The 26,447-nt window shown below is 46.7% G+C and overlaps 1 protein-coding gene across 1 annotated transcript; it reads right to left on the bottom strand.

Moving 5' to 3' along the window:
• Window positions 1–1,025: 1,025 nt before the first annotated feature.
• LOC121879813 (uncharacterized protein PF11_0207-like) lies at window positions 1,026–25,682 on the bottom strand. The gene is made up of 4 exons (XM_042386606.1): window positions 25,604–25,682; window positions 25,246–25,389; window positions 24,901–25,139; window positions 1,026–1,424 (listed from the first exon to the last, which is right to left on the bottom strand). The coding sequence occupies exons 1-4, from the start codon at window positions 25,680–25,682 to the stop codon at window positions 1,026–1,028; spliced, it is 861 nt and encodes a 286-aa protein (XP_042242540.1).
• Between the last annotated feature and the right edge of the window lie 765 nt (window positions 25,683–26,447).

A 26,447-nucleotide genomic window follows, 5' to 3' on the forward strand; every position in this document is an offset into this window, starting at 1 on the left:
GTGCCATAGTGCAGTGGGTGGGCCGCCGCATCCTCCACGCTCGTCCACTAGCTTGTCTACACACACACACACACACACACACACAATCTCTCTCTCTCTCTCTCTCTCTCTCTCTCTCTCATCCATACACAGACATACAAACATACACATAACCTCCCCCACACACACATACAATCTCTCTCTCTCTCTCTCTCTTTTGTTAATTCGATCAATGCTCCATAGCAACAGTTGGGACAGAAAAATGAAGGTTCAAAAAACCTTATTTGAGTTTGTTGTTGCTAAGTGAACGCCTCGAGTTAAGGTTGAGTCGCTTGGTTAGATATTTCGTTTTGGTCTTCGATTAATGTCAATTGTTAAGGGATTATTAAATCATCAGGTTTGTTTTGGTGGTTGGGATGTGGTTTGGTTTGGTTGGGTTTTGGTTCGGTTGGAGGTTAGGTTAGATAAGGTTAAATTAGGTTAGGTTAGATTGGTTGAATAGGTTACATTAGGATATGTTGGGTTATATTACGTTGGGTTGGGTTAGGTGAGGTTAAATCAGGTTATATTACGTTAGATAAGGTTAGGTTAGGTTAGGCTAGGTTAGGTTAGGTTAGGTTGGGTGAGGTGAGGATACATCAGGTTATATTACGTTAGATAAGGTTAAATTATGTTAGACTTACAAAATCATTTACCGACTAACCTTTAAGAATCTCACCTCCAGTCTGGTAAAAAAAACCCTTCTCTTTCCTTTATTAAATGTTTCTTATCTCTATATTATCGTGACTGTTTTAGATAGGAAGAGTGTGTGTGTGTGTGTGTGTGTGTGTGTGTGTGTGTGTGTGTGTGTGTGTGTGAACAGTTTGAATTCCCGTTAATGTTGTTTCTCGCCTAAGGAAGTAGGTCGCCCCTTACATAACCTGGTTTTAATTATTTTTTTCCTCTTTAACTTCCTTCTTGACTTCATCTTTAACTTACTCATTGACTTCGTCTTTAACTTCCTTCTTGACTTCCTCTTTAACTTCCTTCTTCACTTCATCTTTAACTTACTCATTGACTTCGTCTTTAACTTCCTTCTTGACTTCCTCTTTAACTTCCTCCTTGACTTCCTCATTATCTTCCTCCTTCCATTCCTCCTTAACTTCCTCTTTGACTTCCTCTTTAACTTCCTCCTTGACTTCCTCTTTAACTTCCTCCTTGACTTCATCTTTGACTTCCTCCTTGACTTCCTCTTTAACTTCCTCCTTGACTTCATCTTTAGCTTCCTCCTTGACTTCCTCTTTGACTTCCTCTTTAACTTCCTCCTTGACTTCCTCTTTAACTTCCTCCTTGACTTCATCTTTGACTTCCTCCTTGACTTCCTCTTTAACTTCCTCCTTGACTTCATCTTTAGCTTCCTCCTTGACTTCCTCTTTATCTTCCTCCTTCACTTCCTCCTTAACTTCCTCTTTGACTTCCCTTTAACTTCCTCCTTGACTTCCTCTTTGACATCTTCCTTAATTTCCTCCTTAACCTCCAGTTTTCCTTCCTGCCATACTCCCTCACCTTCGCTCACTCCCTCTACACCCCCCTCACCTTCCCTCCCTCCCTCTACACCCCCCCACCTTCCCTCCTCACCTCCTACACCCCCTCCCCCTCTTTCTCCCTCCCTCACCTCCTCCTCCCTCTACACCCCCTCCCCCCCTCCCTCTCTACACCCCTCCACCTTCCCTCCTCCCCCACCTTCCCCCTCACCCCCCACACCCCCTCACCTTCCCTCCTCCCTCTACCCCACACTCCCCCTCCTCACCTTCCCCCTCCCTCTACCCCCCCTCACCTTCCTCCCCTCCCCCCCACCTTCCCTCCACCCCCCCCACCTTCCCCCTCCCTTCCTCACACCCCCTACCTTCCCCTGCCACTCCCCCCCTCACCTTCCCTGCTCCCTCTACACCCCTCCCCTTCCCTCACCCCTCTTCTGCACCCCCTCACCTTCCCCACTCACTCCCGTCTACACCCCCTCCCTTCCCCTCACTCCCTCTACACTCCCCTCCCACCTTCCCCTCTCCCTCTACACCCCCCTCACCCCCTCACTCCCGTCTACACCCCCTCACCTTCCTCACTCCTCTACCTCCCCTCACCTTCCCCCACTCCTCTACCCCCCCTCAATTCCCTCACTCCATCCCACCCCCCTTCACCCCCCCTCACCTTCCCTCCTCCCTCCTCCCCCACCTTCCCCTCACCCCCCTCCCCTTCCCCTCCCTCCCCTCCCCTCCCTTCTCCCTCCCCCTCTTCCCTCCTCCCTCTACACTCCCCTCACCTTCCCCTCACTCCCTCCTTCCTCACCCAGCCCTCCTCCCCTCTACTCCCCTCCCCCTTCCCTACCACTCCCCTCCCCCCCCCAGCTTCCTCACCTCTGCCCCCTCACCTTCCCTCTCCCTCCACCCCCCTCCCTTCTCCCCTCCCACCTTCCCCCTCCCTCCCCCCCCTCACCTTCCTCCACTCCTCTACCCCCCTCCACCTCCCCCCTCTACCTTCCCTTCCTCCCTCTACCTCTGCCCTTCCCTCCTCCCTCTACCACCCCTCACCTTCCCTCCTCCCCTCTACCCCCTCACCTAACCTCCCTACTCCTCTACACTCCCCCACCTCCTCACCTCTACACCCTCCCCACCTTCCCCCCACCCCTCCACACCCCCTCACCTCCCCCACTCCCTCTACACCCCCACCTCTCACCTTCCCCTCCTCCCCTCTACACCCCCCACCCCCACCTTCCCCTCCCCCACTACCCCCCACCTCCCCACCCCCACACTCCCTTCCCTTCCCTCCTCCCCTGCCTTCCTCTCCCACCCCCCACCTTCCCCTCCCCCTCTACCTCCCCTCACCTTCCCTCAATCCCCTACCTCCTCTCACCTTCCCTCCTCCCTCTACACCCCCCTCACCTTCCCTCACTCCCCTCTACCTCCCTTCACCTTCCCTCACTCCCTCTACACCCCCCTCACCTTCCCCTCACTCCCCTCTCTACACCCCTCACCTTCCCTCCTCCCTCTACACCCCTCCTCCCTCCTCCTCTGCTCCTCACCTTCCCTCCCTCCTCCTCTACACCCCTCACCTTCCCACTCCCTCTACACCCCCCCTCACCTTCCCTCCTCCTCTGCCCCTCACCTTCCCTCCTCCCTCTGCCCCCCCTCACCTTCCCTCCCTCTCTCTACACTCCCCCCCACCTTCCCTCCTCCCTCTCTCCCTCTACACCCCCTCACCTTCCCTCCCTCCCCTACCCCCCTCCCTTCCCTCCTCTCTCTACACTCCCTCCTTCCCTCACTCCCCTCTCCCTGCCCTCTCACCCCCCTCACCTTCCCTCACTCCCCACTACCCCCCTCCCCCCTCACCCTTCCCTCCACCCCCCCCCACCCCCTCACCTTCCCCTCCCCCACTCCCTCCCTCCCCCCCCACCTTCCCCTCTCTACCCCCCCTCACCTTCCCTCACCTCCCCTCCCTCCCACTCCCTCCCCTCCCCTCACACCCCCCTACACCCCCTCCTTCCCTCCCCCCTACACTCCCCACCCTTCCCCTCCTCCCTCTACACCCCCCCATCCCTCACCTTCCCTCCCTCCCTCTACACCCCCTCACCTTCCCTCCTCCCTCTCACCCCCCCCTCACCTTCCCTCCTCCCTCTACTCCCCCCCTCCCTCCCTCTACCTCCCTCCCTTCCCCTCTGCTCCCCACCCCCCCCTCCCACTTCCCCCTCACTCCCTCTACCTCTTCCCTCTCCTCCTCCACACTCCCTCCACCTTCCCTCTCCCCCCCCTCACCTTCCCTCACCCCTCTACACCCCCCCTACACCCTCCTCCCCCCCCCCCTCACCCCTTCCCCTCACTCCCTCTACACTCCCCCCCTCACCTTCCCTCACCTCCTCCACCCCCCCCCCACTCACCCCTCTCTGCACTCCCCCTACCCCTCCTCCCCTACACTTTCTCTCCCCCACCTTCTCCTTCCCCACCTCTACACCTTCCCCCTCCCCTCCCCCACCCCCCCACCTCCCCCCTCTACCCCCCACACCCCCCCCCACCTTCCCTCACCCCCCCACACCCCTCACCTTCCCCACCCCCCACACCCCCTCACCCTCACCCCTCAAACTCCCCTGTTCTCCCTCACTGCTCCCCACACCCCCTCACCTTCCCTCACTCCCCACACCCCACATTCCTCACTCCCCCACACCCCCTCACCTTCCCTCACTCTCTACACTACCCCCCACACCCCCACACCCCCCCCCACCTTCCCCACCCCACACCCCCCCCACCTTCCCCACCCCCCACACCCCCCCACCTCCCCCCACCCCCACACCCCCCCCACCTTCCCCACACTCTCCCCACACCCCCACCTTCCCTCACCTCCCCAGGTTGTGTTGGGTTTGGAGTGAAATAAGTAAGGTGGCAAGAGTTTAAGTTAAAACCCAGGTTGGGGTAGGTTAGTATAGGCACACAAACAACACATTAGGCGACCGGAACAAACACATTACCAGAATAGGCAGAAATGGTAATTTCATTACACACGGACACTGTGTGTGTGTGTGTGTGTGTGTGTGTGTGTGTGTGTGTGTGTGTGCACAGGGTGGTGTAATGCGTCTAGTGTGGCAGTATTATGGTAGTGTTAGGTGCAAGCGCTGCTTGCTTCCTCTCGCTTTCATTTACCATTGCTGGCTAGTCCTCGTGGCGAACAGGGAAGCAATTTGCATAAGAAGTCCTCTGCCAGTACACAGCCTCTTCACCTTCAAGACTCCTGATGTGCCTCCTCGTGGTAACATGCGGTAACTGGGTGCCTCGTGGGCCCAGGCTAGACCAGCAGTGGATGTCGGAGTAGCAGTGGGCTCCAGAGGGACGTCGCAGACATGCTTACAGAGCCCCAACATGACCCCAACAGCGGTGTAGGCGGAAGAGGTGACCAACAAGGGAACCCAACGACTACACCGCCGGACGAAGGCAATGCCTAATGGACAGACTACTAAGGCGAAACCCAACAAACTGGACTATCGGCAGTCCATTGCAACTCTCCCTCTCCCCCTCCCCAGTCGTTGCAACACTTGCACCACTGAATCAGGAAAAGGGAGAGCCAAGATGTGTGGTTGCAGCCTGTGCTCCTGCCTGACCACATAAATCAACTCACGCGCACCCATCAACCAGCTCATCATACCTCTCATCAATACCAAAACCCCTGTACCCCCAAAAGTCCCATGGCGACGGACAAGTGGCGACAGGGACAGGCAGAGATGACTGCCGGGCGTCTCTAGTCACAACTCTGCACATGGGCGGCACAGCTAAGATGATCGTTTATGCACTGGGATCGAGGTAACAGTGCAATCCGGTCCTGTCTGTGCGACTGAGCAGCCATTTCGAGGAGCCACTCTGCTCACCCCACATGGGGAGGGGGGCTAGAAAAGGTGCCCTAAACATAGCCTGCCTAAAAAAACAACCTGACTGGGCAACCGCACTCAGGAATGTCATCCTTGTGCGGGCGAAAACACAATCATAATCACAGATCCAAACAAAAACAAACTATACAACCTCTTATGGTCGCTGCATCGAATGTCAGGACCCTTCTGGATACTGGCACAAATGAGTGTCCTGAAAGAAGAACCGCACTTGTGGCAAAAGAGCTGGCTAGGTATAACATCGACATAGCCATTAGTGAGTCCCAGCTTCCAGACAGGGGTCAACTCACAGAAACCGCATTTATGGAGTCAGCTTTGCCATCCTCCAACGCATCCTACACAGGCCAACTGAAATGGCTATTGGGATCAACGAGTGCCTCATGACGCTCCGAGTCTCACTGAATCACTCACGTCATGCCTTCTTCATTAGTATATACGCCCCAACACTGGATGCAGAGGATGACATCAAGGAGGCCTTTTAAGCCGACCTTGACAGAGTGCTAACCTCCATCCCCAGAGAAGACAAGGTTGTGCTCCTTGGTGACTTCAATGCCAGAGTTGGCAGTGATGCTGACATTTGGCAGGGAACCATAGGGAGAAATGGACTAGGGAAGTGTAATCCTAACGGCCTACTCCTCCTCAGCACGTGTGCTGTACACAACTTCACTATCACCAATACCTTGTTTAGGCAGGCTGACAAGTAAAAGAGTTCGTGGCAACACCCTCGATCCACACACTGGCATCTCATTGACTACATCATTGTCAGAGAAAGAGATCGCCGAGTTATCCTCATTACCCGAGCAATGCGTGGCTCAGACCACTGCGACACTGATCATCGGCTCGTCAGAGCCAAGCTATCACTTCACGTCACCCCAAAATGGCGAAGGCAGCAAGCCTCCAGAAGAGGTTTTAACACTAAGCGTCTGGAGGATCCAGCAGTAGCACATGCTTTCAGAGAGCAGCTTGAACATAGGCTGATAAACAACCCGACAACAAACTACCCAAATCCCAGTGCCGAATAGGGTATTCTCGACACTGTCATGACAAAAACCTGCAGAGAGACCCTCGGCCAGATCAAAAGAATGCACCAGGACTGGTTTGATGAAAATGACCCGGCAATCAATGTACTCGTCGATGATAAACATGCTGCTTTAAATGACTGGCAGAACATCCCTCAGTCCCGGATCAAAGCTGATACCTTCCGCAAGAAGAAAGCGGCAGCTGTTCCATCTCAGCTATTCTCCATCCTTGGATGAGGTAGCTACTGCCATCAAACAGATGAAAAATTACAAAGCCTCAGGGCCTGATAGAATCCCAGCCGAGGTGTATAAAGCAGGAGGACCTCTGCTTACCAGCCGTCCCCACTTTCTTAAAGACGCCTCCATCGTCAATATTTATAAGAACAGGGGAGACCAGTCAGACTGTGGCAACTACCGGGGGACCTCGCTGTTCTCCGTAGCTGGCAAGATTATCGCCCGAGTCCTCCTAAACAGACTTCTTCCTCAGGCGGAAAACTACCTCCCAGAATCTCAGTATGGCTCCAGAGTTAGACCATCACGTGGCACCACTGACATAATCTTTGCTGCCCGCCAGATACAGGAAAAGGGTAGGGAACAGTGTCGTGACCTGTACATGGCCTTCATTGACCTAACCAAGGCCTTCGACTCAGTCAACACAAAAGCCCTCCGGTGTACCTTCAGCCGTTTTGGCTGCCCACTGAAAATCATTGTCATTGCGAGGCAACTTCACGATGGCATGAACGGTAGTGTCCTGCACAATGGCACCCAGTCTGAGTTCTTCCCCATCCAAATGGGGGTTAAACAAGGGTGTGTACTGGCACCAACTCTCTTCTCTATTTTCTAGGCTGCCTTCCTTACTCGTGCCAGTGCCGATTTAACTAGTAGGGTGAACATCCAGTACCGGATGAAGAGTTATAAAACATAAACGACTACAGGCAGCAACAAAGGTGTCGGCAGCTTCCATTACTGAACTTCAGTATGCAGACGACCTCACCCTTGTCGCTCACACTGAACGCGACCTGAAGGAGATCTTGAACACCTACGCAGATGCGTATGCACACTTTGGCCTTGAAATGAATGTACGTAAGACTCAGATTCTCTTTCAGCCTGCCCCTGGTTCAGCCACACCTACACCATCCATCCAACTTAACGGTACTACCCTCTGTTATGTTACCCACTTTCGGTATATTGGCTCCCACCTGTCCACCAACGTGGACATCGATGAAGAGATTCAACATCAGATTAGATATGCATCTCAAGCCTTTGGCAGACTCCGAAACCGTGTCTTCAGCTGTAAGGAGCTGAAATTATGTACAAAGTTACACGTACTGTATATCGAGCAGTGGTCTTCCCCACCCTGTTATATGGCAGCGAGACATGGGTCACATAAAGGAGGCACCTCAAGGCACTTGACGCTAGGATGACAAGAGAACAAATGTCAGTATTCTTGCTGACACCAACTATAGGAGCATCGAGGCTACCATTACCTATGAACAACTCCGTTGGACTGGCCATTTTACCTGCATGGACGACAGTAGACTGCCAAAGCTGCTACTTTACAGTCACCTAACGAATAGTAAACGTAACGCTGGTGGGCAACTGAAAAGGTATAAGGATAGTCTTAAGACAAACCTTAAAAAATGCCAAATCGACCCCCTCACCTGCGAGTCGATTACTTCACACCGTAACGCTTGGAGCACCACACAAGGAGGTGTCAATACTTTCGAGTTAGCCCGACTGCATACCTAGGCAGACAAGCGCCAACGCCGGTAAGACGCTGCCGCCGCCCCTCCCGCACTAGATGTAGCCCCCCACATGTGCATCATCTGTGAACGACCCTGCCAAGCCAGTATCGGCCTCTTTAGTCACCTCAGAGATCACCAACGTAGGTGACATCCTTTATAACTCATATCATTGTATCATAGTTGATGATCGTCATACTCGATTCCGAGTGACAGCAAAGTAGTAGAAGTGTGTGTGTGTGTGTGTGTGTGTGTGTCATTTTTTTGTGTGTGAGGGGAAGGTTATTATTTTTATTATTATTGTTAATATTATTATTATTATTATTATTATTATTATTATTATTGTTATTATTATTATTATTATTATTATTATTATTATTATTATTATTATTATTATTATTATTATTATTATGTGTTTTTCCTGAAATTACCCACAGCAGCATGAGGGCCTCACACACGTCAACATAACAACATGAAGGAACAAATATTGGCAGTGTCTTGTCTCTCCTTCAAGGCGTCGTAAAAAGCCTTCAATTCGGAATAGGAAATGAGACTTGTTTGAGGGATCTGGTAGGATCCCCTCTTACCCTTCCTGCCGCGTCTCTCTCTCTTTCTCTGCTAGGAATCTTTTTCTTTCCCATCCTATTGCTGGGAACCTCATCTTCCTTCTCCCCTTATTATAGCCTCCCCTCCCCTTTCCTCCCCTTTTGTGATTATGACCTCCAAGATCTCTCCCTCTCCTCTCCTAGCCTTCACCTCTTCATTCTTCTCTTTCTCTCACCTCTTACAGATCTCCTCATCCGCCTCTCCCCTTTCTTCCCCTTTTCCCCACTCTTTCTACCTCTTCCCCTTGTTCCCTTCCCATTCACCTCATAATTTCCCTCCTTTGTACCCTCCTGTTTCATCCTCCATTACAATCCCCTCCCTCTCTTCCCTCTCATTTTTTTGGGGGGGGCACCCCCCCCTACATCCTTGTGTAAGGTGAAGCGTTTACAGCGCCCAACAAGGAAGCATGCTAAGTTCATGCTTGCCTTATGTCTCATGAGTTAAGGGCGTAGAAGCCTGAAGAGTCAAGGGCGTAAAAGCCTGAATAGTCAATGGTTTATGTCTAAGCAAGTTATTGGAAGCTCCAACAACTTGTCCCTGAATACGAATTCGCAACTTTCGATTTACAGCAGGTACCTACTTTTACTGCTAGGTGAACAGGGACCAAGGGGACTAGAAAGAGTGTCCAAACAACTTCCGCCGGCCCGGGAATCGAACCCGCGACATCTTCCTTGCGAGGCAAGAGCGGTACCGCTCTACCACCAGCGCCCCTCTCATTCACCTTCTTCTCCCATCCTCCCTCTGACCCCCATCACCCCTCCCATTCCCCTCACGACCTCTCTCTCTCTCTTTCCTCTTTATCCCCACCCTCCAATTCCTTCCTCCTCTTCTCACCCTCCTCCTTCACACCCCTTCCATCGTCCCCATCTCTCCCCATCCCATCCTCCATCACAACTCCCCATCAACCCCTCCATCATACCACCTCACCCTCCTCCCTCACACCTCATCACACACACACACACACACACACACACACACACACACACTCTCTCCCCTAGGCCACCAAGATCCTCGACGACCTGTTATCACCGCCACCACACCAACCACACCCGCTGGCCTCCCTCGGCGTCTGCCACCACCACCTCACTGATGATTGTAAACTCCTCGATCGTAATTAATCTCCAGCCTAATTGGATTCAAACACTATTCTGGTATCTGCCTCTGATGCTCCTCATTACTGGTGGTGGTGGTGGTGGTGGTGGTGGTGACGGTGGTGCTGGTGACGGTGGTGGTGGTGGTGGTGGTGGTGGTGATGGTGGTGACGGTGGTGGTAGTCACAGTGGTGGTGGTGGTGACGGTGGTGGTGACGGTGGTGGTGGTGGTGGTGGTGGTGGTGATGGTGGTGGTAGTAACGGTGGTGATGACGGTGGTGGTGGTGGTGGTGGTATGGTGGTGACGGTAGTGCTGGTGACGGTGGTGGTAGTCACAGTGGTGGTGGTGGTGACGGTGGTGGTGGTGGTGGTGGTGCTGGTGACGGTGGTGGTAGTAACGGTGGTGATGACGGTGGTGGTGGTGGTGGTCACAGTGGTGGTGGTGGTGGTGGTGGTAGTGGTGGTGGCGGGGGTGATGTTTACAGTTTTGACATTATTTTTTTCTCGGTTTCCTTTTCTTGTTTTTTGTCTTCGTTTGTCTCTTTTATTTTTTATTTGCTTTTATCTTTTATCTGTTTATTATAATTCTCTCCTCTCGACTTTCCTTAAATATAAAATAATAATAAGTACCAATAATTGACAATTCCACTACAATTATTATGTTTTTTCTATATATCTCATTCTTCTCACTCCTCCTCTTCCTTTATACAAAGCTACTCGATTCTAAAGTCATTTCAGTGGATTTTTTCGACTCTCTCTCTCTATCTCTATCTCTATATCTCTCTCTTTAAGTAAGCAAGCAACATCGGAGTGAGCTCATTGGACTCGGTTAAATGGAGGTTCACATAGCCCGACACCGTGTTTATTTTGCTCCTCCCCGCTCCCTAAACACGTGGGGTTGAGTGAAGTGTGAGGAGGGAGGGGGGGCGGGGTTCTGTGTTTATAGATACTGTAAAAGGTTTCTGTGTTTATAGATATTCGACAGTCTTTTTTTTTATCCCTTCCTTCCTTCCTTCCTTCCTTCCTTCCTTCCTTCCTTCCCCTTCACACGTGTCAATAGTGAGTGTTAATGGCTTGCTGTGAGTTTTATAGCGAAAGGAAACGGATGAACTGTTGAAAATTAATGTTTGGGAAGTAGAAAATTGGTCGGGAGACTAAAAAAAGAAGAGGGGAAAGGTGGGGTGTTGGAGTGTGAGCTGTAAAGTGGAGAGATGGATGTTTGAAAATGAGTTTTGAAGATATAAAGCGGCGTAGGGGACTGGAGTGGGGGTCTTAGAGGTGTGTGGGTCTGAGAAGAGGCTGTGAGAGGGGGCTGTGAGAGGGATATGAGTTGGGGCTGTGAGAGTGGTGTGAGATGGGGCTATGAAAGGGGTGTGAGATGGGGCTATGAGAGGGGTGTGAGATGGGGCTAAGTGAGAGGGGTCTCAGTGGATGGGTTTGATAAGATGGGGCTGTGAGAGGTAGGTCTGAGAGGTAGATCTGAGAGGTAGGTCTGAATATTCTAATAGAGAAGATTAAATTCCATTACTGATCGACTTGAAGGAAAATTGAAAAAAATTTTGTATAATAATAGTTTATTGCTCAGGTGTGCTCCTAATTAAGACGCTACACCTGTATATTACCTTCCCTACACACACACACACACACACACACACACACACACACACACACAAGAACTCTACCCATTGTATCACACTTTGGAACTATTTTAAACATTTGATAGGTGTATGAAAATGAGTTTAGAAAAAAATACGTGAATGTTGTGTCTGGTAACAAGTTTAGAGCCTCGATGAATACTAAAAGAGGAATGTAAAAAAGTTTAGTATATGTTGCAACACGAGTTTAAAGACTCTACGAATATTTCAGAATAAATTTATGAAGTCGATGAATATTTAAAAAGACTGAAAGCCAAAAAAATAATTGAAATGGCCAGAGAACATTTAATATTATAATAAATGTATAAGAAAAATTACCTGACAATTTTAATTAAGATCTGATAGTAATTTGGCAGAATAAATTTATATATGAAAATGAGGGGAAAAATAAGTTAATTTAATAAAGATGGTAATAAAATAATTTTCTCTGCTAAATGAATGTCATTTTTTTATGATTATCTGGATATAAATAAAAAAAAATAAAACAAAAATTAACACTGAATTGAAACACGAGTGCAAAATATATAATACATTCTGGTAAGTTACAGTTATTCATTTTTCATCACTGACGATATTTTTAACGTCAAAATTTTGCAAAAAAGAAAAAAAATGAAAGAAAAAAAATGGCTGAGTAAAAGTTTGGTCGCCATTAGGCAGCGAAATTGCAAATGTTTGTATTCATTTTGAGGTGAACTTTGGCACTGAGGTCTGAGTCGGGCACAGTGCGGGAATGATTGAGTTGAACCATCGAGTTGAGACGCTTCGGAGAGTCATTCATTAAGGAGTCATTCATTAAGGAGCTCGGGTGTTATGCTTCGGATGTGATTAAGATGAAACATTTAACCAAACAAACAAATAATCGACTCGGCATTTGAAACATTTTGGGGGGATTTTATTTATTATAGAGAATTACTTAATTTATTTATTTACTTTATTTATTTAATTTCATGTATATGAATATAAATTTATTTTCGTATTATAATAAGAGACGGGGGGATTTGTGTATCATAGAAAATTATTATTATTTTTTCAATATTGTATAATAAAAATACAACTAATGGAAAAAATATAAATAAATTCAAACCTTCAAATCAAAGAATTTTTTTTTGGGTCAATATTTTTCATTAATGAGAATGAATTTATTTTATTTTATTTTATCGTATTTATTCTATTATTATTGTTATAGTCTATTTTCTTAACAAAAAAGATAAAATTGACTACGGAAAAAAATTATCATCGTTTGTATTCAAGAGTTTTTAGAAAATAGTTTCACGATGAAGCAAAGATTTTTTTTTTATGTATGAATTTTGTAGCTAATGATTGATAGAGAATTTGTCTTGTGGAAATAGACTGTTTGCGTGAGTGCCCTAATGGGATGGGGGGGTTGTGATAATAGAGTCGGTTTTAATTGGCATTTACGTGTGATTGACGACTAAATTGTTTCCCAAAGAGCATCATCGTGTGTATCAACCCATTAATGATAGGAAGAATGAGGCTGTATCAGGTGGTACTTTAAGTGAGATACCCTCCTCTCTTCTCCCTCCCTCTCTTCTCCCTCCCTCTCTTCTTCGTCTTCTTCTCTTCCCCAACTCCCCCTTCTCTCCTTCTCCCCATCCTCCCTTCTTCTCCTCATCTCCAATCAATTGTTAATTCAGATTAATTTTGTTTATCGACAATTAACTCTCTCTCTCTCTCTCTCTCTCTCTCTCTCTCTCTCTCTCTCTCTCTCTCTCTCTCTCATACACAAAGTTACCATAAGTCCTAAACACCTTTGTATTACCGGCCTTGATAATTACCGTACCTGTACTTCAATCACCCGTATTCCCTATACTTGTCAATTAATTAGTATTTATCACATCATCAGAAACAGTAATAAATACATACAATTTAAAAAAAAAAAGTCGAGGAGATGTTTCTGTATCTGAATCCGTATTTGAATCCGGATTTTTGAACACGCGAACGTCACAACCATAACAATAAAGTGAATGACGTCGTAGGTCTGGCAGGGAGGCGGTGGATGTAAACAAACTGAACCCCGCCCAACTTGTAAAATAAACACTGCTTAATTGTTTCATCTCTCTCTCTCTCTCTCTCTCTCTCTCTCTCTCTCTCTCTCTCTCTCTCTCTCTCTCTCTCTCTCTCTCTCATCCCAATTTTCTATCCTTCTCTTCCTTCTCTTCATCTGCCTCCTCCCCCCCTCCTCCTTCTCCCAATACCATCACACACTCACTTACCCTCTTCCTCCTCCTCCTATTCCTCCTCCTCTTCCACTTCTTCCTCCTCCTTCTTCCTCCTGCCTGATGGTGATTTATCATGGTCCCTGGGGTCTGTGTAGGTGGGGGAGGCATGAAAATAAAATGACGTCATCGCAGTAATGGAAGAAGAGGAGAGGGATAGGGAGGGTGAGGGAAATGGAATGAGGGAGGGAATAGGAGGGAAAGGGAAGAGGAGGGGGAAGGAGGAAGGGAATAGGAGGAAGAAGGGGAAGAGGGAGGGGAGTAGGAGGGAAGGAGGAAGAGGAAGGAATAATAGAAGTGGAAGAAGGGGGAAAGAGGGAGGGGAAGGGGAAGAGGGAGGGGGTGGGGGGATTACATGAAAAAATGACCCAACTTAAAAAAAATATATATAGAATAAAAACAAAAATGCGATTATGTTTAGTTGCCATTTATAAATTATCTTCATACTGTAATTTTCTTCTCTATATATGACCTCTATTAGACGCACCACTATGACCACTTTTAGCGCCACTATGACCACTTTTAGCGCCACTATGACCACTTTTAGCACCACTATGACCACTTTTAGCACCACTATGACCACTTTTAGCGCCACTATGATCCTTTTAGCACCACTATGAATCATATTAGCATCACCATGACCCCTTTTAGCACCACTATGATCCTTTCAGCATCACTATGACACATCTTAGCACCACTATAAACCCCTTTAACACTATGACCCTTTAATGCACCACTATGACTATTAGCACCACAGTGACACCTTTAGCACCTCTATAAGACGCACCACTATGACTTCTCTATAAGATGCCCTATGACCTCTCTATAGACACCTATGACCTCTCTATAAGACGCACCACTATGACCTCTCTATAAGATGCACCACTATGACCTCTATAAGACACTATGACTGCTCTCCATAAGACGCACCACTATGACCTCTCCATAAGACGCACCACTATGACCTCTCTATAAGGCACCACTATGACTTCTCTATAAGACGCACCACTATGACCTCTCCAAGACGCACCACTATGACCTCTCCATAAGACGCACCACTATGACCTCTCTATAAGACGCACCACTATGACCTCTCTATAAGACGCACCACTATGACCTCTATAAGACGCACTACTATGACCTCTATAGATGCACCACTATGACCTCTCTACAAGACGCACCACTATGACCTCTCCATAAGACGCACCACTATGACCTCTCCATAAGACGCACCATGACCTCTATAAGACGCACCACTATGACCTCTCCATAAGATGCACCACTATGACCTCCATAAGACGCACCACTATGACTCCTATAAGATGCACCACTATGACCTCTCCATAAGACGCACCACTATGACCTCTCTATAAGACGCACCACTATGACCTCTCTATAAGACGCACCACTATGACCTCTCTATAAGATGCACCACTATGACCTCACAAGACGCACCACTATCACCTCTCCATAAGACGCACCACCATGACCTCTCTATAAGACGCACCACTATGACCTCTCCCTAAGATGCACCACTATAACCTCTCTACAAGGCACCACTATGACCTCTCTATAAGATGCACCACTATGACCTCTCCATAAGACGCACCACTATGACCTCTCCATAAGACGCACCACTATGACCTCTCTATAAGACGCACCACTATGACCTCTCCATAAGACGCACCACTATGACCTCTATAAGGCACCACTATGACCTCTCCATAAGACGCACCACGCACCTTTAATAATAATCGGTTAATGAAGCTTAATCTTACCTGACAACTTAACTCTGGATAATCTCTCGGATTATTGGCCCGTGTTCCAATAACAACAACAACAACAGCAACAGCAGCAACTTTAAACAGTGTTGCCAACCCGACGTTAAAACTACGCTTGATTTAACCAGTTGTTTCCTGTGTGTGTGTGTGCGTTTGCGTGTGTGTGTGTGGGTGTGTGTGTGTGTGTGTGTGTTTACTCAGTCCCTCCCCCTCTCAGTCCTCCACCTCCCCCCCTCCCTCCTGGGAATGGCAGGTGAAGGCAGCAGGTGTTAACTAGTATGGATCCACAACATACAGGTGTGAGATCAGGTGTTGGGTCTCTCTTATCGGGGAACAACAACAAGGACTGGTAATATTTTATCTCTCTCTGTTTCTTTTATTTCTCTCTCTCTTTCTTTCTTTCTTTCTTTTTTTTTTTCTTTTCTTTTCCTCTCTCTCTCTCTCTCTCTCCGAACTAAACCATTTCTCAGCAAAAATAAACCTAAACCGATAATATACTCCTCAGTTGCTTAAGTAAATTCCTACGTTGAAAAATTACAAACAATAAACAAATTAAACCACAACCAACTGTACCTGAATGTGGTTCAGGTTGGGAAGGTCAGAGTAATGTGACCTTTACACCAGCGGGGTATAAGGACCATCACCTGGTAGTGTTTAGTGCCGAGAATTGTGGAACCCGATCGGATGACTGATTAAGAAAAGGCGAACACTTATTGGTTTCCACTCCTGTTTATTTATGTTTTAATTTATTCATTTGATTCTTCTTCTTCTTCTTCTTCTTCTTCTTCTTCTTCTTCTTCTTCTTCTTCTTCTTCTTCTTCTTCTTCTTCTTCTTCTTCTTCTTCTTCTTCTTCTTCTTCTTCTTCTTCTTCTTCTTCTTCTTCTTCTTCTTCTTCTTCTTCTTCTTCTTCTTCTTCTTCTTCTTCTTCTTCTTCTTCTTCTTCTTCTTCTTCTTCTTCTTCTTCTTCTTCTTCTTCTTCTTCTTCTTCTTCTTCTTCTTCTTCTTCTTCTTCTTCTTCTTCTTCTTCTTCTTCTTCTTCTTCTTCTTCTTCTTCTTCTTCTTCTTCTTCTTCTTCTTCTTCTTCTTCTTCTTCTTCTTCTTCTTCTTCTTCTTCTTCTTCTTCTTCTTCTTCTTCTTCTTCTTCTTCTTCTTCTTCTTCTTCTTCTTCTTCTTCTTCTTCTTCTTCTTCTTCTTCTTCTTCTTCTTCTTCTTCTTCTTCTTCTTCTTCTTCTTCTTCTTCTTCTTCTTCTTCTTCTTCTTCTTCTTCTTCTTCTTCTTCTTCTTCTTCTTCTTCTTCTTCTTCTTCTTCTTCTTCTTCTTCTTCTTCTTCTTCTTCTTCTTCTTCTTCTTCTTCTTCTTCTTCTTCTTCTTCTTCTTCTTCTTCTTCTTCTTCTTCTTCTTCTTCTTCTTCTTCTTCTTCTTCTTCTTCTTCTTCTTCTTCTTCTTCTTCTTCTTCTTCTTCTTCTTCTTCTTCTTCTTCTTCTTCTTCTTCTTCTTCTTCTTCTTCTTCTTCTTCTTCTTCTTCTTCTTCTTCTTCTTCTTCTTCATTATTTATCTTCTCTCCTCAAACACACACCACCCAACACACACACACACACGGGACAAAACTTTCTTCCTATTCTTAATAATTACTGTCATCAACAAGACCAAGTTAGTTCCCACAGCCTGTCATTATAAGCTCCCGGGGCAATAACAGGGACAAGCCACCATGATGATAGGGGCGTAACTCGTTGTGTGTTAGTGTGTGGCTGTCTAACTTATTGTCCATCTGGCCTTGTCTGGTCTGGTCTGGCGGAGAGATTTGGTACGGTTTAAATGAAAGGAATTAGACATAAAGAAATAAAGGAAGAATGTGAGGAACATAGAATAAATGGAAGTAAAGATAAGAATGAGGATAATTATTAAACGAAAGAAGAGAATATAACGAAGAAAATAATTAATTGGGAAAAACAAGAATTAAGATGAGGAAGAAGTATGATTGATTTTCCTGCGTTGGTTAGGTTAGGTTAGGTTAGGTTAGGTTAGATTAGATTAGGTTAGGTTAGGTTAGGTTAGGTTAGGTTAGGTTAGGTTAGATTAGATTAGATTAGATTAGGTTAGGTTGGGTTGGGTTAGGTTAGGTTAGGTTAGGTTGAGGTTGGGTTAGATTAGGTTGGGTTAGATTAGATTAGATTGGGTTAGGTTAGGTTAGGTTAGGTTGGGTTACGTTAGGTTGGGTTAGGTTGGGTTAGGTTAGATTAGATTAGATTAGATTAGATTAGGTTAGGTTAGGTTAGGTTAGATTATGTTTTGTTAGTAAAATTATTAAGCAACGAGACATGTTGCGATGTTTATCTCTCCAAGTTATTAAGAATATACTCCACTAAGGGCAAACCCTCCAACCGAATACCAGAGAGAGACTTTGGTGGATGTGCGATGTGGAAAGTCGCCCCCTGTTCCTACACATACACATGACCCCGGACCCCCTCCTCACAGACCTAGCAGCACCCCTTTCCCCCTAACATATCCCAGCACCCCCTCCCCTACACAGACCCCAGCACCTCCCTCCCTCTTACAGACCCCAGCACCTCCCTCCCCTCCACAGACTTCAGCACCCCGTCCCCCCAGACCCCAGCACCCCTCCCTCACACAGACCCAGCACCTCCTCCCCTCACACAGATCCCAGCACCCCTCCCTCCCACACAGACCCCAGCACCCCTCCCTCCACACAGACCCTAGCACCTCCCTCCCCTCACACACACACGCCCAGCACCTCCCTCCCTCTTACAGACCCCAGCACCTCCCTCCCTCACACAGACCCCAGCACCTCCCTCCCTCACACAGACCCCAGCACCTCCCTCCCTCCACACAGACCCCAGCACCTCCCTCCCTCCCACAGACCCCAGCACCCCCCTCCCTCACAAAGAGCCCCAGCACCTCCTCTCACACAGACCCCAGCACCCCTCCCTCACACAGACCCCAGCACCTCCTCCCTCACACAGACCCCAGCACCCCCTCCCTCACACAGACCCCAGCACCCCTCCCTCACACAGACCCCAGCACCTCCCTCCCTCACACAGACCCCAGCACCTCCCCTCCCACACAGACCCCAGCACCCCTCCCTCACACAGACCCAGCACCTCCCTCCCTCTTTCAGACCCCAGCATCCACTCCTCTCTTACAGACCCCAGCACCCCCTCCCCCACACAGACCCTAGCACCTCCCTCCCTCTTCCAGACCCCAGCACCCCTCCCTCACACAGACCCCAGCATCCCTCCCTCACACAGACCCCAGCAGCCCCTCCTCACACAGACCCTAGCACCTCCTCCCTCTTCCAGGACCTCAGCACCCCTTCCCTCACACAGACCCCAGCACCCCTCCCTCACACAGACCCCAGCACCCCCCTCCACACAGACCCCAGCACCTCCCTCCCCTCACAGACCCCAGCACCTCCCTCTCTCACACACAGACCCCAGCACCCCTCCCTCACACAGACCCCAGCACCCCCTCCACTCACACAGACCCCAGCACCCCCCTCCCTCACACAGACCCCAGCACCCCCTCCCTCACACAGACCCTAGCACCTCCCTCCTCACACAGACCCCAGCACCTCCCTCCCCTCTTACAGACCCCAGCACCCCCCTCCCCAGACTACAGCCCCGGAACAAGCCAAACTATGGGAAGAATTATAATGGTTAAACAATTAGTCCTTTAGAGAAGGTGGGCAGGTGGTGAAGTGAAGCCTTTGTTGGCATGATCCAGGAGGCTTCTTTTTTATTTCTCGTATTAATGGGAATGTTTGTATAGCGTTCTAGAGGTTTAATTATGCATACATACCCGCTGAGGAGGCTTCGTGTGTGTGTGTGTGTGTAATAATAATAATAATAATAATAATAATAATAATAATAATAATAATTAACGGTTTATTGAAAGAGCTTGGCAGCCAGAAGGCTGAAAATATACAGTTACATATTTGGGGAATGGGTTACGAATTACAAATAATATACAAGTGACATAAGTGACACAAATAAGACATATAGTAACTTAGATGGGGATCAGCTCAAACTACAGTTCATTTCAACATAGTGACAGTGTAGGGAGCAGTGTTTACTGGGAGTGAATACACTGATTTATTACATGTTATTGATAATTTTTACAATGGTTGGGACTGGGCTGTTCTTATAGCGATCAGTTCGTGCACGTATGGGCTGGATGCGGTTGTGGTGTCGAACAGCAATTCTCGGACGGGATCTCAGGTGGTAGTAGGGGGCCGGTGTTCGGGGATGGCTTCACACTAATTTGCAGTAGGGCCGTGGTGATGGAGATCGAAAGAGGTCAGTGTGTTGAGCGCTTCTTGATATGTGGGTAGGAAGGGGAAGATAATCTTGCATGCCCTCTTTTGCTTTTTCTAGGTGTTTACGTTTGGCATTTGAGGAAGACCAGGTGGGGAGGCATAGGTGAGCTTGGGAAGTATGAATGTTGTGTATACACTGAGGAGCTCGTGTGGGAACTCGAGGACTTGAGTCGGCGGAGGTGGAGACGGAAACTGGAGGATTTGACAACTTCACTGACGTGTGGTTTCCAATTTAGTTTGTTGTCTATGGTGACGCCGAGGAGCTTCGTGGAATCTACAACCTGGGTGTGTTCGGACCTAGGGTAATGGAAGGAGGTGGGACAATGTCGGAGGAGAGGTTGATGTGCATAACCATGGTCTTGGTATGGTTGATGGTGACATGGTTGTTGGTGGCCCAGTTTTGGAGACTGGTCAATAAATCCTGAAGGGCGGTATAGTTGGGAGCAGAATTGTTGACGCTGATCCCAATGGTGGAGTCGTCGACATATTTCCAGCGAGCAGGGGTTTCTCTTGGGGCATCATTTGATGAGCAGGAAGCAGAGTGGTCCCATCTTGGTGGCCTTGGGGGACGCCACAGGTGAGTGACTGAAGGTGGAGACAGCCCTCGGAAGCGTGCAGCTTGGCGTCGGTCACTGAGGAAGTCTGTAAGCCATGGTATGAGACTTCTCCGAAGCCCGAGGTCAATAGCTTTGTTTATGATTATATTGGTCGACTAGGTCGAACGCTTTAGTATGAAATCGCGACAGCTACAGACGTTTTCGTTTTCGAGATGGCGGTATATGTAATCGAGAAAGCTGACAACAGAGTGGTGAGGAAGTTTTCATGTTGCCAAATTGCTGAGGGTCTACGACTCCTGCAATATCAGCATAAGCCCAGTCAAACACAAAACTTTCACAGATTAGGCTGGGTATTGGGGTGATTGCAATAGGTCGTAGCTGATTTAGGATTGTGGGCTGGTTGACGGCTCTGGTGATACATAAGAGGTCTTCCAGTCAGCTGGGCATCTGGCTTGACTGAGGTGATGATGGAGCAGAGGGTTTAGCAAGCTCGGGGAGAACTCCTTGAATAGTTTCATTGGTAAGTCAATGGGGTGGTAGAGCGTTTTAATTTTAGGTTTGTCCAGGCGTTTTGCTACGTCAAATTCTCTACTAAGTCAGTGGGAAGGGGGCTGGTAGGTCAGCAGGGGAGTGGTTGTGTCAAGCCGGGGAGCGTCTGGCATATAGTAGCAGGAAATGGTTATTTGTGTGTGTGTGTGTGTGTGTGTGTGTGTGTGTGTGTGTGTGTGTGTGTGTGTGTGTGTGGTGATCTCGTTTGAGGGCTTCATTATTTGTCTCCTAGAGGCTTTCACATTTGGACACTCACTTGGCTTCATTTATGGGGTTCATCTTCAATCACTGGTTATCATCTCTTGGAAGGCTGCACCAGTGCACCAATCACCCCTTACCTCTCTCTCCTTACACCTCCCATACCCTCCTCTCTCCCTCTCTCTCCCTTCCTCCCTCCCCTTCCAAACCCTCCCTCTCTCCCTCTTCCCTCCCTCCCCCTCCAAACCCTCCCTCTCTCTCCCCTAAAAGAAACCTCCATTGATGAAGGACACTACATCTCTTATGAGGGTTCCACAATCACCTCCCCTCCCCTACAATTTACCTCTTTACAAAGGCTTCCAAAATCACAGGTTTTCATATCCTATAAGAGGCTTCCATACTAGATTATCGGAAACCTTTTAATTAGAAACTCTCTCTCTCTCTCTCTCTCTCTCTCTCTCTCTCTCTCTCTCTCTTCTCTTATATAAATAACAATCTAAGTTATTTACGTATCACAATAAAGAGAAATTACCCTCACTACGGTATACACTCACTACGGTATACACTCACTACGGTATACACTCACTACGGTATACACTCACTACGGTATACACTCACTACGGTATACACTCACTACGGTATACACTCACTACAGTATACACTCACTACGGTATACACTCACTACGGTATACACTACAGTATACACTCACTACGGTATACACCTCACTACAGTATACACTCACTACAGTATACACTCACTGCGGTACACTCACTACAGTATACACTCACTACGGTATACACTCACTACAGTATACACTCCTACGGTATACACTCACTACGGTATACACTCACTACAGTATACACTCACTACGGTATACACTCACTACGGTATACACTCACTACGGTATACACTCACTACAGTATACACTCCTACAGTATTCACTCACTACGGTATACACTCACTCACGGTATACACTCACTACGGTATACACTCACTACGGTATACACTCACTACGGTATACACTCACTACGGTATACACTCACTACAGTATACACTCACTACGGTATACACTCACTATGGTATACTCACTACGGTATACTCTCACTACGGTATACTCACTACGGTATACACTCACTACGGTATACACTCACTACGGTATACACTCACTACTGTATACACTCACTACGGTATACACTCACTACAGTATACACTCACTACGGTATACACTCACTACAGTATACACTCACTACGGTATACACTCACTGGTATACCCTCACTACGGTATACTCTCACTACGGTATACACTCACTACGGTATACCCTCACTACGGTATACACTCACTACGGTATACACTCACTGGTATACCCTCACTACAGTATACACTCACTACGGTATACACTCACTACAGTATACACTCACTACGGTATACCTCCTACGGTATGATCACTACGGTATACTCTCTCACTACAGTATACTCCTACGGTATACCTCACTACGTATACACTCACTACGGTATACACTCACTACGGTATACACTCACTACGGTATACTCACTACGGTATACACTCACTACAGTTATACACTCACTACGGTATACACTCACTACAGTATATACACTCACTACGGTATACACTCACTACGGTATACACTCACTACGGTATACACTCACTACGGTATACACTACGTATACACTCACTACAGTATACCCTCACTACGGTATACTCTCCTACGGTATACACTCACTACGGTATACCCTCACTACGGTATACACTCACTACGGTATACACTCACTACGGTATACACTCACTACGGTATACACTCACTACGGTATACACTCACTACGGTATACACTCACTACGGTATACACTCACAAGTATACACTCACTACGTATACCTACTACAGTTCACTACGGTATACACTCACTACAGTATGCACTCACTACGGTATACACTCACTACGGTATACCTCACTAACTGGTATACCCTCTACGGTATACTCACTCGGTATACCTCACTACGGTATCCTCTCGTATCACTTCTCACTGGTATACACCTCACTACAGTATACACTCACTACAGGTATACACTCACTACAGTATACACTCACTACGGTATACACTCACTACAGTATACACTCACTACGGTATACCTCACTACAGTATACACTCACTACAGTATACACTCACACGAGTATACCTCACTACAGTATACACTCACTACGGTATACACTCACTACAGTATACACTCACTACGGTATACACTCACTGCAGTATACCTCCTACAGTATACACTCACTACAGTATACCTCACTACAGTATACACTCACTACAGTATACCTCACTACAGTATACACTCACTCAGTTATCACTCACTACGGTATACACTCACTACAGTATCACCTCACTACAGTATACACTCACTACAGTATACACTCACTACAGTATACACTCACTACAGTATACACTCACTACAGTATACACTCACTACAGTATACACTCACTACAGTATACACTACAGTATACACTCACTACAGTATACACTACTACAGTATACACTCACTACAGTATACACTCACTACAGTATACATACTACGGTATACACTCACTACAGTATACACTCACTACGGTATACACAAGGTCACACAACATCCTCTGACCTTAATCTCCCAAAGTTATTTTTCATATAATCTCATAATTACTGATAATTTATTTTTCTCTACAGGCTCCCACATTCATCAGTGTTGGGCAGTAGCGATAATCAAAGAAATAATTATAATACGATAAACCAAAAAATAATTACGATAATCCGAAATTTAATTATGATAGGGAAAAATAATTGTAATAATCAAAAAAATTAATCCTCTTGTTTGGGATATTTATAACAGTAATTACAAAAAAAAGAGCAAAAATCTGAATGTTAATACGGTAATCAGAATAGAAATACGATAATCCAAAAAGCAATACCGAAAATTATCCCAGTAATCAAAACGAGTTCGATAATCAGAACATAAATACGATAATCAGATTATTAATGCCATCCCCCCCCCACCACAAACAAAATAAATAATAAATAAAAATATTACGGTAATCAGAAAATTACTACGATTTTCGGACAACTAACACGATAATTGGATAATAATAACACTAATAAAAAATAAATTAAGTTATCAGATAAAATCAATGCAATAATTAAAAAAATATTCAGGTAATCGAAATATGACAAATATTTAAGAGTTACACCTAAATTGACCTTATAATACCGTTTTATTTCTGCTTAGTATAAATTAAACCAGGGACGGGTTAAACCAGGGACGGGTTAAACCAGGGCAGGCTAAACCAGGGCGGGCTAAACCAGGGGCGGGCTAAACCAGGGACGGGTTAAACCAGGGACGGGTTAAACCAGGGACGGGTTAAACCAGGGGCAGGCTAACCAGGGGCAGGCTAAACCAGGGGCAGAATTTTCAACATCCTCGTGGCCTCCTTCGTGTTCCCCCACAAATAATGTTGACAAATAGAAATGCAGATGAAGAATAGCCTTATTTTATCTCAAGGTTTATCTTATATTTTGATGAACACAGTTTACATAACTGACGTCCGCTAGACTAGAGTGACTACTAGACAAACCTCACAGCAAACTTGAATTTGGTTGGGAAAAAGTTCAAATGACCTCTGCATATTTTATCACAGCTCAATGGGAAGGCTGACATTGTTCCGTTCAGTCAGGTAGTTGATCCGAGGTTGTGTCACTGACAATGCACATCTCCATGTCCAGGTCCATCCAGTCAGTTTCAGCTTTACTCTTTACATGTAGAAGGGTGGAGAAAACAGATTCGCATAAATAGGTAGTTGAAAAAGGCAAGAGGACTCGAAGTGCAATCTCAGTAACTTTTGGATATGATTGATACATTGAGCACCAGGGAACACAGTCGAGATGTTTCTTCGCAAAGAGATCTTTGGCAGCAGAATCATTCTTGAGATCAAGAAATTCGTCTGTTTATCATTGGGAATGTTGGCAATATCAAAGTGCCAGAGAAAGGATTCTCACCTATTTCCCGTCTTCCTCCTCGAATTCTGGGAAATACTTTTTTGAGCTCACACTTTCCAAGGATTTCCAGGTGCTGAGTAGTTTCAGTTTTGAGTGATGGGTCAAGCAGATGATCTTCATTCTCATCAAGAACAGTTGAAAGATTCTCAAACGCCGTGGCATTTCCTGCATTGACTTTCCTTGCCAATTCTGGAGCTTAGCAAGAAATGCACAAAACCATCCATGAGGTGAACACATTTCTGTCCTTGCCCTGCAACCGAGATTCAGCCTGTTCCAGCTGCTCAAATATATCTGCTACATATGCAGAACGTGGCTCCCCACAACACCTCGTGAAGTGACTTAATAGATCATCTTTCCATACACTTCAGGAACAACAAGCTCCCCAGAAGTTCAAACACTCGATTCTAACATTGCTCTGAATCATGTCTCTGAAGGTTCTGGAAAAAGCGAGAGTTCAGATCGCCAGCTTTCACAAAGCCCTGACACATTTTACCCTGCCTCCAGGATCTTACGAGGATTCTTCAGGGAGGTTTTTCGACGCCAGTGCAAAACGATGCATCAAACAATGGCTCCTTGGCATTCAGAATACTTCCATCAATACGCTTTTGGAACCCGATTTTGATCCCAACATCGCCTGAGTCCATCCATACCAGACTCTGTGTAATTTTCCCAGCTGATCCTGTTAGCTGTGAAGAAACTGAACAGCTTTCCGCCATCCCCAGCTGTTGTGGTGAATTACTCAAGCTGTGTACAAGGCAGATATTCCTCCTTGACGTCACACAAGAAAACATATAACAAACACTAGTAGCTGTGTACGAAACCACGTCCGTTGACTCATCAGCTGTGTTGCAAACACCAGTTAAGGAATAATTTGATCTCCTGTGTCACTTTTTTTTCGCTATGTCATCTGACATTTCATAAATTCTCCGTTTCACTGTATCGTTTGACAAGAAATTTGTTGAATTTTACGTTCACTGCCTCTCCAAGAACCCCGTTTGAGCCATTTTAAAGCACATGGCTTCATTAAAGTTCACCAATTGTATGGGGCTTCTTTTGCTTTGCTATTTCGAGGAAACCTCATTGTGAGTGCACCTCAACTACACTTACGGTCTGTTGTTGGAAGGCACCACTCTCATCAGTTCTTCCCAAACTCTGCGTTTCACGCGCCTGAAGAAATCAGTGTCTCTCCGCATACTGTGGATGGATCGTCATCAGATGATGCTTCAGCCTACTAGGCCTCATAAATCGTTCCC

This window comes from Homarus americanus, unplaced genomic scaffold (genome assembly GCF_018991925.1).
Source record: "Homarus americanus isolate GMGI-L3 unplaced genomic scaffold, GMGI_Hamer_2.0 scaffold15068, whole genome shotgun sequence".
Taxonomy (NCBI): Eukaryota; Metazoa; Arthropoda; class Malacostraca; order Decapoda; family Nephropidae; genus Homarus; species Homarus americanus.

Bases quoted from the DNA above. Each gene is read 5' to 3' on its own strand.
- LOC121879813 (XM_042386606.1), bottom strand. From the start codon at position 25,682: ATGTGTCAGGGCTTTGTGAAAGCTGGCGATCTGAACTCTCGCTTTTTC. The intron at 25,390-25,603 runs GTTAGAATCGAG...TTTCTTGCTAAG, and splicing joins GAGACATGATTCAGAGCAAT to CTCCAGAATTGGCAAGGAAA. The intron at 1,425-24,900 runs GTCAGTGACACA...GAAGTCAAAGAG, and splicing joins TGGACATGGAGATGTGCATT to GAAGTTAAGGAGGAAGTGAA.